The sequence below is a fragment of the Strigops habroptila genome, chromosome 2 (genome assembly GCF_004027225.2).
Source record: "Strigops habroptila isolate Jane chromosome 2, bStrHab1.2.pri, whole genome shotgun sequence".
Taxonomy (NCBI): domain Eukaryota; kingdom Metazoa; phylum Chordata; class Aves; order Psittaciformes; family Psittacidae; genus Strigops; species Strigops habroptila.
Genome location: NC_044278.2, coordinates 98781635 through 98796257, shown reverse-complemented (window position 1 = coordinate 98796257; position 14623 = coordinate 98781635). Strand labels below are relative to the sequence as shown.

General features: G+C 37.4%; 1 protein-coding gene across 1 annotated transcript in view; it reads right to left on the bottom strand.

Annotated features, from left to right (window-relative positions):
* Positions 1 to 1924: 1924 nt before the first annotated feature.
* LOC115604373 (coiled-coil domain-containing protein 169-like) overlaps positions 1925 to 14623 on the bottom strand; it is a 30163-nt gene continuing 17464 nt past the window's right edge. The window contains exons 5-8 of the mRNA XM_030477419.1: positions 9930 to 10028; positions 9673 to 9726; positions 7888 to 7964; positions 1925 to 4348 (exon numbers count right to left, since the gene is read on the bottom strand). Of these exons, the coding sequence (XP_030333279.1) occupies positions 4246 to 4348; positions 7888 to 7964; positions 9673 to 9726; positions 9930 to 10028 (333 nt within the window). The 3' untranslated portion in view covers positions 1925 to 4245. The remainder of the gene's footprint in view (positions 4349 to 7887; positions 7965 to 9672; positions 9727 to 9929; positions 10029 to 14623) is intronic.

Sequence of the window (14623 nt, the reverse complement as noted above, 5' to 3'; positions counted from 1 at the left end):
CTCTGGTTATGGAAAGGATGTTTGAGAGCTTAGTAAAGAGAGTCACAAGCACAGTGGGAAATTTCTATAAGCTAATGGCAAGGGCACGGCTAAGCCAGCAAGGTGCTACCTGTTCCGCCAGCCAGAGAACACAAAACACGTTGGTTGTCCTTTGTAAGGAAACTTGACTCTTGACAATTTTTTAAGAGGATGATGGCACATGGAGGACAGGACCGTGATGGAAGCCACCTGTCTGAGAGGCAGCCCCCAGAATGGCTTCAGAGGTTAAACCCATTCCAGTAGCTCAGCTGTTGCTGGTTCTTGCTGACAGGATGGCACAGCCTGGGTGAGCCCCTGCTGCGGCGTGGCACATCGGTCTGCACACAGAACCACAGGGAAGGCTTGGTCCCACCTGCCTGCTGCTCCTATAGATGCGAGGTGTTCATTTGGGCTCTGTGTGGTTCTTGGTGGTGTATGGCACAGATAAGCAAAGTGCAGTAAAACTGGATTCCAAGCTATAACCCACAAGGAACTACATACAACATATCTTTGGAAGAGAGGGTTAAACTGATCTGCCAAGTTAAATGACATACTGCCACCTTTGAAAAGCCTCTTTATCTGATCTAGAGTTGTCTGCCATTAGTATGACACCTGTATGTAAAGAGATAAAACTGTTGCAATTAGCTGTGATTTTAATCTATACACTTCTGCTTCCAACCAGAGTTAGTACAAATTACTGTCTATGTTTGACACCAGTCTGGCAGCAACAGCAGAAGCTTAATAACATAAGGTTCATTTATTTATTTATTTGCTTGCTAATGTGTCTACATCACACTTCTAAAACTGTCTGCACAGCATCTTCCACTACTGGAAATGTATCAAGGGTAAATTATGCATTCCATTTTTACCAGTGGAGATGGAATATCATAGGAATCATGGAAGCTGTGAACTATACCACCTCGTCAGTTATTTGTATGGAGAACCCATTAAACAAAGTATTTAAGCAATGAAATATCTTGCTTACTATTAATAATATCCTGGCTATGAGGAAGGTCATCACCCAAGTTCTCTGGAGTCTGTGGTTATGCTGCATAATTACACAATAATCAACCACACAGTCGATGCCTATCCAATAAACATTTTAACTTTATTCTATCATAGAAGAATGCAGTGGTGCTATGCTGATTCATTAAAAAGAAAAATCATGACTTGATACCCTCTTACTCATGAGACTTAAAACAAACAAACAAAAAGGTTTTTTTGGGAAATAAGAAATGTCTGCTTACTGGCATTTGAGTTTTTTAGTTCAGATTTTCCAGCAGCAATATGGGTAAACACTCAGAATGCCAAAGTTACCTCAAAATCATGACTCATCTGAAATCTGTGGAGTTATATGAGTAATCACGTTAGGGAAGCATACTCTCACGTCCTGAGTTAGGATATAAAATTTCTTAGTCCACCAATTAAAGGCACCTACACACTACAACCAGCAACCAATATACCTGGAATCCCAAACACATTCTGTGCTGCAGGAAGAAGTTTGGCCAGCATAGAATATGATGCACAGAGGCTCTAGAGGAGACAGAATTTACCATACAATGGTTAGCAACATTACAAAAGATCATGTCATGAAATCAGGGAAAAAACAGACATTGCTACACTCCCATCTCTACTTTAAATAAACCTAGCTCTGTGATTTAGCCTTCTATGCCTAAACCAATAGTATGTACTCTGCTTTCACGGATTTATTACTCCTAAATGTGCTAAAATATTTGTATAGAAGATATTGTTTAAAGACATGTAACCATTCATTGCTGCAAATGTAATCAAAACCCATTTCATACAGCATAATAATAGTGAGAAAAGTCCATGCAAGATAAATCCAGGAATTCCAAAACACTCATCCATCCAAAACCACCAAACAAAACCAAAAATTCCAACATGGTTTAGGAAAGCTAGCACTCTAAAAGTTTTATTCAGGTCCAAAGAAATAACACAACACTTCTGAAATCAAAAACTACCTTTTTGCTGTTTCAAAGAAACTTCAGTAACCAAACTTATGATAACATCAAAGTTATCAGGGTGCCCTTATTTTCAGAAAGGCAGAAGGAAAATGAAATGCAAGTAATTCAAAGCATAAGAGTGCAGAACTATAACCATTTTGTACAGCAAACATTACAGCTGGATACACAATTAGAATGGTCAAACACATGTTTGAGGGATTAATTATTATACTACTGAGTTTCAAATCCTGCAATTGCTCCTGGCAAGCTGAATCAGGGACTAAGTAGCACATGGTCTGCTCCCCTCCTCAGGTCATTACTGTACCAAACTGTATCAATAGATGTCTCTTTTAGACTTCAAAAAAAAGTGTCTTTTTAAGTCCCCAGTGAGGACTACCCACGAGGGAAGCATCCAAGTCTCCCGCTGTGAAAAATGTCATTCTGTCATATTTATGCAATGCTCCCAGTTAGTTTGAGGTGCTGTGGGGCCAGGCTTGAGGGCATTGACTAACATTTGGTTCAGAGACAGTAGCAGTAAATGTCTGCTGCACGAATCCAAGAATTGGGTATTCTTCACTACTGCAGATGTCCCTTGTCTTCTATGCCAGTAGGACCATTATGATGATTTTTTCCCTTCTCCTTCTCCACAATGACAAATGCCAGCACAATTAAAATTTGGAATTTTTCCATGTGAAAAGCAGGAACAGATCAATGCAAACCTCATCAGCTGTGCTATGCTTTCAACTGTGACTGTGAGGAAAAAACTGGCTGGGCAGACCACACTGCTTATGAAAGAATGGCACCAGGTGCATCATGGCAACATAAAAAATATCTATAATAAATCTCATACTATGGAAGAGAAAAAAACAATGGGGTTTCCACACAGAACATGCTGTACAATACCAGAGGTCTTTTCTCTCTCCATTTTAGAATGACACCAGTGATCTTTTTGTATGTATTTAATTACAGCCCCACTTTAATGCTGCCAGTAATAAGGACTATTAGTACTGCTCTTAAAGAAGCAAAAAGCTTTTATTAGATACTGCAAAGAGCTAGAGATGTTTTTAAAAATATTAAAAGGCAGTCAAGCACTTCTAAACCATTTGCTCTGCCTAGAGCTTTTAAGATGTAACCCAGAAGCTTGAAGATTCATTACCAAAACATTTTTCCTGTTGCCACTTAAAAAAATTCTACTGAAGTTTAATGACTAAAATGTAGGTAATGAAACTGCAACAACAAATGCATACTTAAGAACGAAAATACGAAGTAGTTCTACTTTCGTTCAAGAGATGACTTTAAGGACTGTCACTATTTTGGACCATAAAAATACACATATCAGCGACACTGAAGAATACATAGAGGTTTTCATGGAACCCAGACTGTGGATACAAAGTTTCATATAAGAGTTCGAATTTCAAACAGCAACATACCAGTATCAGGAAACATAATGTGTATATACTGTTTAAAAGAAACAACCCCTCCACAATGTAGGCTCTGAGGAATCCTGAATAAAAAGTGCTCAGTTTTTCTTCCATATATACTCATTACTAGTGCCTGAAGTAGCTGGAAATGGTGCTGTGCTTCTATATCGTGCAGACAGAAAGTGGTGGTCAACATGGGGTCTGTGTCAAGATAGCTTTAAAAAAGTTACATTTGGAGGTGTTTTGCTTTCTCTGCTACAGAAGAAATCTCAAGGAATATAAACCAACTTTGTACTGTAAAGGGACTCTACTGTGTGGTATCATGTAAGAAATCAAGCTGGATAGTAAATTATGCTGTTAGCCTTTTTAAAAGCCAAATGAAAGTATGTTCAGCTCTACCGTCATCGGACTACTTGAGAGGCTCTGTTTGCTGCCTATACTGAACGGTGATGCCCTTGGATGGAATTTTATATGAAATTACTGTTTTGGATGGTGAGATAATACTTCAGGTTACGTCAGTCTGCCTTTTTCTTCTTCTTTGTTGAGGTCAAAAATGTTACAGGCTTGTTTGTTTTCAAGGGTTGCTGTGCAGTCAAAGAGTTTAAGGACCTACCTAGTGTATAAAGATAATAAATTCCTGACACACAGAATCACCAGAATGGAAAGAGATCACCAGAACCAAGATGGCAAGTGGAAGAAACACATTAAGGCTGCCGGGAAGACATGCCAATCTGGGTTTGGTATTATAATAAGGCATAAATACATTCATTTTCAATCTAGAAACTTTCAGTGAAATTAAATTTTTAAAAATGTGATTGGAAGTTCTTGGCATTAACATTAAATCAGTGCTTTAGTTTTGGAAGCTGCTTCACTCCTACAGTCTTTTTAATCGATCCTTTTTGAGGATTAACCGTCTTCAGGTTCCCTGGAACACTGTATCTCCCTCTGAAATAAAATGGGTGAAGTTAGTCATCAAGTGTCACATTCCCTGTAAGTTTTAACTGCTAGAAATTTGCATGCTTTTTATACTTGCATAACTGATTATTATTATGAATTAATAAATCTGAGAGAGAGGAAAAACCAAGTATATTTCTGGGTTTGCAGGCTAGCAGAGCATCTAATTATTCTGCATACAAACTCAATCTTCATCTCATCATTCCCGACTACTTCCGTTACCTAAATGATGGCAATTGAAGAACATGAACAGAATACTAAACATTTGCACAAAGAGAATGATAACTGGCTAAGGAGACATTTTCATCAGCTACATAATCCCCACTAGGAAATGCAAAAACACTTCACGTAGGTGTAGTTACAGTTCTCTGCAGGTATTCCACTCTCAAGGCCCATGCTTTTGAGCCCATGAACTTACATAGGAAATGCTGCCAGAAGACTTCTGAAGGGGTACTCATGACAGATACATACACCATCTACATGAAACCTACTAGAGCTATTTTCATCTTGATCTTCTAAGAGAAATCAGTGGGAATGTAAACAAGTCTCCAGAAAGGGTCATTCTCATGATCAAGCAGCATGCATCTCTGCTCCTATGCAATGTACATTTGTTTCTCTCCCTGTTCATCACTACAGTGGACAGACAGCACTTTGCATGCTCTAACGACAATATACAGGGTTTCAATGTCCTTCTTAAGTAAAGGCATTCTGAAGGAAAATACATTACAACATCACATCATTATATTCCTGATTATAGCCAGAGAAATATTTTGTTGTGTAGTAGAAGCTGTGATGAAATGGTCTGTGCAAGTTTCAAATTTCTGGGCAAACAGACAACAAAGTTGTCCCTAGGGCTCGCTAGTCTTCTTGAGACTGACACATCATTTGTTCCAGCTCTTATAAGCAGTCATGGTCTTGAAGGAAAAGCTGCCCTCAAAGGGACATGGAACTACTTCTACTCAGAGCTTGAATGATCAGAACCCAAGACCCCAGTCTGCTCAATAATCAACTGATTTATTTAAATTCAAATCAATTGATTACTCAAAATCATTATAAACTATAATGATTTTAGATAAATAAATATAAATAAATATGTAAACAAATAATTATTTCATTAATCCATAGACCACTGTAGAGCTGGACCAAACAGACAGCATATGTTTGTGTGGAATTCTGCAGGCAGCATAACCTCGTTCCACTCAAAACCAACTGGACTTAGGGACATTGAAGCCAGGCAGCTGCAGCCAGTGCGATGTTCAAACTGACCTAATCAGCCTGCTGTATGCCTCAGTATAACAGTAGGGGCTCAGAATGACATTATATTGGCTGCTCAGACTGCATCAGACATGAGTCATCAAAACCACCATGTTTTTCCCAATTGTCAGCTAGCCTATCTTCTTCCTGTCCTGTGGAATACCATAAAAAGCACCTCTATAGCACTTGGCTTCTACATTTGGATGACCAGCAAACTGAATGCATCAACAATTAGTGTTTACAATTACTACACAAAAGTGTTTCAGTGTTGCTTTAATATACAGGTTGGGTTTTCCATACCTGTATATTAGCTAAAACAATCATAATTTCTTAGTATGGTTTGAAAGCCAATGAAGACAGGCATTTTCTGAAAAGCCAACATAAGTGAGATAAGAACTCTGGACAGAAAATTTTCAAATTATTCTCAAGAATATGTTTATTTTCAATCATGCAACTCTTCTCTTATTTGAATTAAATTATTTCTCATAAATGTCAGCTTGAATGAACAAACTTCAGGCTGTAAATCAAGACATAATTAAAAAGGAATAATATAACGATGACTGTGTTAACCTTGTGATGATCAAGGGCTGCCTACTTACGTTCTAGTATTTCCTTGAAATACAAACTATGCCAAATACCCATTTTTATCTTCATGTTATTAACTATGACCAAAGTCTGACCTGAAAGTTCTAAGTTGCTGGTTGTAAAAGACAATGCTTTCCAAACTGGACTGCAAAGCCAATGCTTTGCTACTAAGGACAATTTAGAAGATGAACAATTCCATTCAGTGGATAAAGTATTTTGAAAAGTTAAGGCAAAAAAAAAAATCCACTGAGAGAAAATGGGTTGAAAGGGGATATTTTGTCACAATATGCACTTCTGAGACCATCAATTACAGGACGCTTTATTTTCTTTTCTTTGATACAAAGGAAATTATAGAAACACCGTCATATGATTTCAGGGTAAGTAATGGTCTACTAAAATAAATTATAAAAAAACCACAACGTAATCACAGCTCATTGCTAACCCTCAGCAAATCTCAATATCTGGCTAATGATCTGCCAAAAGAGACATTCAATTCTCCTAGTTCTAGCTTCCTGGCCTTCTCCACATGAACTGTGTTGGACACCACTGGGCCCAGAAGCAACACACTGGCTATATATGGGATACCTCAGACCCATACAGTGCTTTTTCCGTATTGAGAAATTCAGTTATAGACTTCAATTCATATTGTACTACAATAATTCATATTCTACTAATATCCTCCCCTGGAGCATGAAGATCCATGGTTCCAATTTATAAAATCCTGTGATTCTCTACTTACACAGAATGAAAGGATAAAGCTGGTAAGCAAATATGTCTACACAATTTCATGCTTATAATTTACTCATTACATTTTCAGATGTTCCCAATATATATTGTGCATGCTCATTTTAATAATATAGGTAAGTGGATTCATGGAAGTGTACTTAGTGTGAGATACTAAATACACTGAGACCATACCAGCTCAGGAAGTCTCCAAATACAAAACATTTGGGAGAGTTCCAAAAGCAAATGTTATATCTGCCTGCTTACACACTTTTGTAGCCATCTACTTCTGGCCATTGGAGGCAGGATACTAGGTCTAAGACACTTTTCATGTGATTCTCTCTATTCTTTGTGCTTTATATTCTTAACATTTTCAGTACAGTTAAAAAATAAATCTTCAATTTCAAGCTTACTCAGACACACTACAATCAGAAATTCATTTTATTTTTATATAGCTCAGAACAGGTGGGCTCTTTTTAAATTTTATTTCTAACCCATATTACTAAACAGAAATCTGTTAAACAATGAACCCTTTATAAGTTGTCATCTAAAATCACCCACATTACCAACCACAAAAAGCTCTAAAATCTCCATTGGCTAAAAAGGACCAAGCAAGACATTTATTTAATTTAATTACTCTTAATGGACTAAAGGGTATACTTGTTGCTCCCAACTCTGCAGTAATATAGGAAAAAAAAAAAACCATTTTTAACACAGGTTGAAAGAACATCAGAGATATTGTAAGATTTCAAAAAGGCCACTTAAATATATGTACTTTCAATATTGCAACATACTCAGTATTAAACAAAACTGATTAAAAAGCAGTAGAAAAAATTATATTAATATCTAGTCAGTAGGATTATGCTCAGTGATATTTACCAAGAACAGAAAGTTGTGATAATCAAAACATATTACTTTTAGCAAAAAATAATAAATCAGGAAACAGAGTGAATATAAAGGAAATTTACCTCAGTATCTGGTTGTCTCCCTTGCCAGTCAAAGCATCTGCTTTTTGCTTTTCAACAATTTTAAGTGTAGCTGTGGTCTGCAATAGCCAAATTTTTACAAAACAAGTTATATTCTAACCACAATCACAGTTAAGGATGTAAAATATTTCCAAACTAATTTTGACCAACTACAGTCTTACTGCCATAAAATACTTTAAGCACATATTATACTGATACCTTGCTGATTTGGGGAATTGAACACATGCCACAATCCTCTGCTGTGCAAAAATACCATTATTTATTAATCTGGATGATCAGAGAATACATAATTTCAATTAGCATATTTTTGTCATACTGCCTGCAACTCCACATTTTCAGTGAAGAAGCATTATATTTCTAACATACGTCCCTGAATGAGAAAAAAGCCAACAACTTATAGTCACTTAGTTGTACTTTTGAATGATTAAAACATTGAGAACAGGAACTACTTAAAAATCTTTTATTTCTTACCTTCCTCTGACAGCCAGTTTTACTGTTAATGTAAAGATATTAACAGTTATGCTGGGTGTTTCCTTAGCTTTTTCTTGGTTTCATACTGGAAAGTTAGTTTAAGCAATTCTTTCAGATTTCCACAAGCAGCAATGAACAACATAAAAGAATCAATTGCCCACTGTGCAAACACATGGAAACACTGCTAATTACAGCCTTTCACCTCAGTTAGCTATGACAGGGATGCAGTGACAGTCATTCTTGAGTATCACACTCAAACTACTTCTTTTGTATTATTCAGGAATTAAGAGCACTTTCAGAGTAAGAAGTACTAGAAATCTTTACAGGTTCCTTTACAGGTTCCTCCAGTTTCTATTATCGACTTTTATGTATTACATAATTTGCAGTAATAAAATTTAACCTCTGATTTCACCAAAACAAGGTATCTTATCCCTTATCTTACAAATTTATAATACGTGCTGTATTGTCAGTCTGAGCTGGCTGGCTAGTTTGTCTTCAAAAGAAAAAAAATCAAAATATGATAAAGAGGAATCGCTATTTAAGGTAGGTGTCATTACTCCTAATAATTTGGTTCTGTTCTTTTCAACTGAAACATTAAACTTGTGATGTTTAGCAGTCTTGTGATTAATTGATGGGCAAGCAAGTACCAGAAAATTGCTTTAGCTTTCACAATTAAGGGCACTTTGATTATCTTTGGGAACAACGAAACTCCAGTTGATACGAAAGCAAAAAAGTATTAAAAATTAAATAAACTGTAGCAATCTTTCAATTTCTAGCTTTTTTTTTTTTTTTAATCATAGAATCATAGACTCAACTAGGTTGTAAAAAACCTCATGATTATCAAGTCCAACCTTTACCCTAGGATTTTCAAGTCCACCACTAAACCATGTCACTGAGGGCCTCATCTACACAGTTTTTGAACACTTCCAGGGCCAGTGATTCCACCACTGCCCTGGGCAGCCTGTTCCAATGCTTGATCACCCTCTCCGTGAAGAATTTTTCCATAATGTCCTCCCCTGGCACAGCTTGAGACCGCTACCTCTTGTTCTGTCACTTGTTGCTTGGGAAAAGAGACCAGCCACTTCATCTCTCCAGTCTCCTTTCAGGAAGTTGTAGAGAGTGATAAGGTTCCCTCTGAGCCTTCTCATCTCCAGACTAAGCAACCAGAAGCTTTTGTAATGGATTTGGCAGATATGAAGTGATAAAAGCCTTTGACCTTATGGTGTTAACAGATACTGTTGCTATATTAAGACAGCATAATGATTTTTAAGTTACTGAGTCACACATTTTTCTTACCTGTAAGATCTCTGAGAGGTACATGCGCCGCTCATCATTAGCTTTGTGGTAAACCTACAATTATAAGAAGAGATACAAGAAGCAAAATGTTTTAGAAATTGAATCATACAGGAAGAAACAAATATACAGCAGAGCTTTTTTTGCAGTGACATATTTTGTGGAACTATACTATTTTGTGTTCCACACACACTGTCTGTTTGTCAGAGAACTTATGTTCTATGGCTTTTATAGATTAGAGGCATAAAGTGATTACAAACCTTTGCTTCTTGTTCCAGTCTAAGTTCATAGTCTTTTAGCTCATTCTGGAGACTTTTCTTCTTTTTTACTAGTTGTTTAAGAACCTCCTTTAAGGAACCCTGAGGTTATAGTAAATAAAACAATGTATTACAAATATTTCCATTCTGTATAAAGATATTATCACCATAGTCCTTATTCTTCAAGCTTTATGATATTTGTCATTTTATTTGCTTCTGGTACACTTTTTGTTTACATAGTTCTGGCTGGCACACTGCAGAGGCAAAAGCAATTTACCATATGCTACAATTATCAGTTACGCACTACACATTTCCACTGTGTTAAATTATATAGATATGTTTTTCCACACTGCTGCTCCTTGAGAGATTAGCAAAGTTATCTTGTGGTGACCAGCCAGAAATGCTCCTTACTTTTAACCGAAGTTCACTCTGATGGCTCCTTTTTAGTAGCAGAAAGATTTCAGATGTCACCTGCACGTCCATTTTCAAACAACTTGTCAAGAGAGCTGCTGGGCTGGCTGAAGAGGCATATGGGATGTCAAAGTTAACCCATAAAAACTTGGCTATAAAGCAGTATTTTGTGGGTTCAAAATACTGTCTTAAGTGTGTAGACATCTACCTTGTCTACAATTGGGATGAGGTAGAGTAAGAGTCCATTTTTGGTTACTGGACTGGACAGCTCTGTGCTTGCTGTGTAGTGGAAGTAGAACACATGCCCAAGCAGGTCCTCCTCCATTTCTAACACAGGAAACTGCTTCTCATTTTGTAACAATTATTCCTCTCTTTCCTTATCTTAAAAAAAAAACAAACAAACAAACAAACAAAACTAAAAAAAAAAAAAAAAAAAAAAAAATTGCTTTTCTTCAATGCACACAATGCCATCATTCACAGCTTTATTAAAAGCACTTGCTATCAAATCAGTGATGTAGAAAAAATCAGTATTTTCAGAATCCTAAGGTACAGATAACTCATTTCTGTAAAATTTAAGCATATCTAGCTCTTTCAGTTTTCCTTAAGTTTTGGTTACTGCCATTTCTTCTTCCAAGCACTTGCTGACATTACCTGTTCCTTCCTTTGTCCTGCATTTTATTGTTTCTGCCTTAACTGAAAGATTAGGCATTATTTTTAATTTAAAACAAATGATCACTTCATCTGACAGGGTTTTTGACTGGGTTTTCTGCAATGCTCTTCTAGGTTTTCAAAATCTAAAGCATTCTTTCCTATTTATCCAATATTTTCTGATAAAATGTATTAAGTATCACACCACAGAGATCTGTGCCTCACCATTATTACTAGCTCTTGTTTTCCAGTCTTTATTTACATATGATATAATTTTGGGAAGTATTCTAATAATATATGCAAATTAATCCATGCAAATTTTATATTTATATCTATATTTGACTATATGGATCGAATTCAGTCTGAAGTGAGGATATCTACATTTGAGTGTCCATATGTGAACTAATCTCCTACTAAGAGTCACAGTCAATACAATGATGCGCAGCAATTCATTCAGCTGAGCAGCTAAATAGTTCAACTCAGTTGTCATCTGAGATGCCTTAGAGGGCTGAAGACATTCATGTGCGGCAGATATGACACACGGATTACAGGAGACACATGTCCTTCTGGCACAACAATGAGCTACTCTGCACTGAAACATCTGCAAATCTCTTCATTTACACAACTATTCCACTGAAGATGCCTACTTAGAGAAATCTAGATACAAATCTCTATACTCAGCTGATTGGACTAATGAGACTTGCACTGCCTGTATAATGAATTAAAGATCTAGCCAAGAGGTAGACATCTGTGTATAGAAAAGAAAATATTGGTGTCCTAGTATTTGAGTCATACTGTTTCAATATATCTTTCAATATTATTTGCCAATATTATTGTGACTAAAATTTGGTTTCCTACCCAACCTCAAGATGAATTAATCCAAACAGATGATGAAGAAAGATCACACAACATTAATGTAAAAACCTCTCACATCTCCTACATACCACATCTGTTTCTGGTTTGATCTTTCCTGCCAAGTGCATACCTTTAATGCTTGTTATCCCTTCATGATTTCATTATCAATGTTATTACATTTCAAGCTAGTCAGAGTCTTCCATTTGTCTGCTTAGGCCCACTGTGTAAAGTAAGCATCTGTTTCAGAATTTTGGGGTTTTTTTTTATTTCTAACTAACTCCAGCGTCTCCCTAGATGGAATAGCTGAGTCCTTTCAATTTCTGTACTGTTTACCTGACCATTTCCTTAATAATCAGTTATTTCTTCTCCCAACCTTAATGCTTTGCACACCAGACCTTCCTGGTAAACACGGAAAGTAACCTAATATGATTCTCCAAATATTTATTTCCCCCCCCCTTTTTTTTTCTTCGTGGGAATATTTAGATTTTTACCTATATTTATCATGCAAACCTCAGATCCAGAAGGCCAGTCAGTATCAATATATGATCTATTTCTCAGAAAGTTTATGAATGATCACTAATGGTTAAAAATCCCAAACCTAATTTAAGCCTTAGAGGATAAATACTGGGTCTGGTCCTGTTTAACATCTTCATTAATGATTGGGATGATGTGGCACAGTGTTGCCTCAGGAAGGTTACAGATGACACCAAACCAGAAGGAGTGGCTGATGTGCCAGCGGCTGGTGTTGCTGTCCAGAGGGACCTCAACAGACTGGAGAAATGAGCCAACAGGAACCTCATGACACCAAGCAAGAAGTCCAAAGTCCTACACTTGTCCTACACAAAGTCCTACCCATGAACTGATATATGCTGGAGGCTGCCTAGCTGGAAAGCAGCATGGTAGAAAGGGACCTGAGGGTTCTGGTGGACAAGCTGAACGTGAGCCAGAAATGTGTCCTTGTTGCAAAGAAGCCAGATGGTATCCTGGGCTGCAATAGGCAAAGTACTGCCAGCAACTCAAGGGAGGTGATCCATCCCCTCTGCTCAGCCCTGGTGAGGCCACACCTGGAGTGCTGTGTCCAGTTCTGGGCTCCCCAGTACAAGAGAGGCATGGAGCTCCTAGAGATAGTCCAGTGAAGGGCCACATGGATGATTAATACACTGGATCACCTCTCCTGAGGTGATCTGAGGTGAGGAAAGGCTGAGAGAGCTAAGACTGTTCAGGCTCAAGAAGAGAAGGCTTGGGGGGAGGCTTATTAATGTACATAAGTACTGGGAGGGAGAGTGCAAAGCGTGATGCCCAGTGACAGGACATGAGGACATAAGCTGAAACACAAGAGGTTCCCTCTGAACATCAGGAAATGCTTTTTTACTGTGAGAGTGACTGAGCACTGGAATAGGCTGCCCAGGAAAGTTGTGGAGTCTTCCTCATTAGAGATGTTAGTGAACCATTTAGATGTGATCCTGGGCAACTGGCTCTAGGTGGCCCTGCTTGAGCAGTGCAGTTGGACAAGGCAACTCCTAGAGGTCCCTTCCAACCTCAACAATTCTATGATTCTGTGACCTTCATTTCATTGTTACATCCGCCAGTACCTTGGCCAGACCAGTTCAGATTCCACTTTTTTGGGCATCCATCCAGCCTAGCAGAGTCTTCTTTGGCCTGTTCCCAAGTGAACTTGCGAATGCCAGTTGTCATTACACAAAAGATTATCTCATTCTTATAAGAGCATTTTCATCTCAGGTCCGTAACTTATATCCTTGACTTTGGACATCATCAAGATGTTCTGTTTTCTCGATGTGTAAAGTGATACTTTACACATGGTTTACCAACGTGTACTTTACCAATGGTTTCTAACAGATAGCCACCAAACATATACACCTGCCTCTTACATCTGCTCATTTGAAATCTTCGGTCTTCTCTTTTCTAGCATCTGCAGATCATTGCATCTTTTATTCTTTTTCAGAACTTTCTGTACAACACATTGCTAGCTGTTACTGAGATTTCCCTAGGAATGATTTCCTTTAACGTCAAGATTTTTCAGAAGCATGGCAAAAGGCATGGCAAAAAAATCTCTCATGTTGCCAAGAGAGAATAACCCCTCCCACTGTTAAAAAAAAAAAAAAAAAAGAAAAGAAGAGAGAGATACAGAAGAGCTCTATCTTTCAACAATGTTTCACACATGACTGAACTGTTATTAACTTTAATCTGCTACAACAGACACTCTGGAGACATGAAAAGAATTGGGGTTTTTTTGTTTTGTGGGTTGTTTTTTTTTTTTCTAATTAAAGCAGAAGTACCTTGGATGCAGATGAAATCTTTGTCCTAGTACAGAAGGCTCCTACATTCAATACAGTCAACATTGGCCAATTCAAGGAGAAAAAGTAAGCTGCCAATTAAAGAGGAGATTTGGCTAAATTCCACTAGGGTCATGTGCTATTTCATTACAACATCAGTGTCTGTACAGAATTAAACAAGACAGATAAAGAAGGCCTCAGCACTGTGAAGGCAGGAAACCAATTTTTTTGCCTTCTTGACCTGACTGCACATTAAAGCTTATAACCATGTGACAGCATATTTTGTACAACATATTCTGCACCTACAACATATTCTGTACCACCACAGTAAGCTTAAATACAATAAATACAGAAGTTTATGCTGCTCTCCAGATTTTTTCTATGTAAATCCACAGCCCACTATTTACTTCCTCACTAGATTGCCTATCAGTGTTAGATGAGACAGCAAGACTTGGTGTTGCAGCCATTACTCACAATAAAGTGATCTGG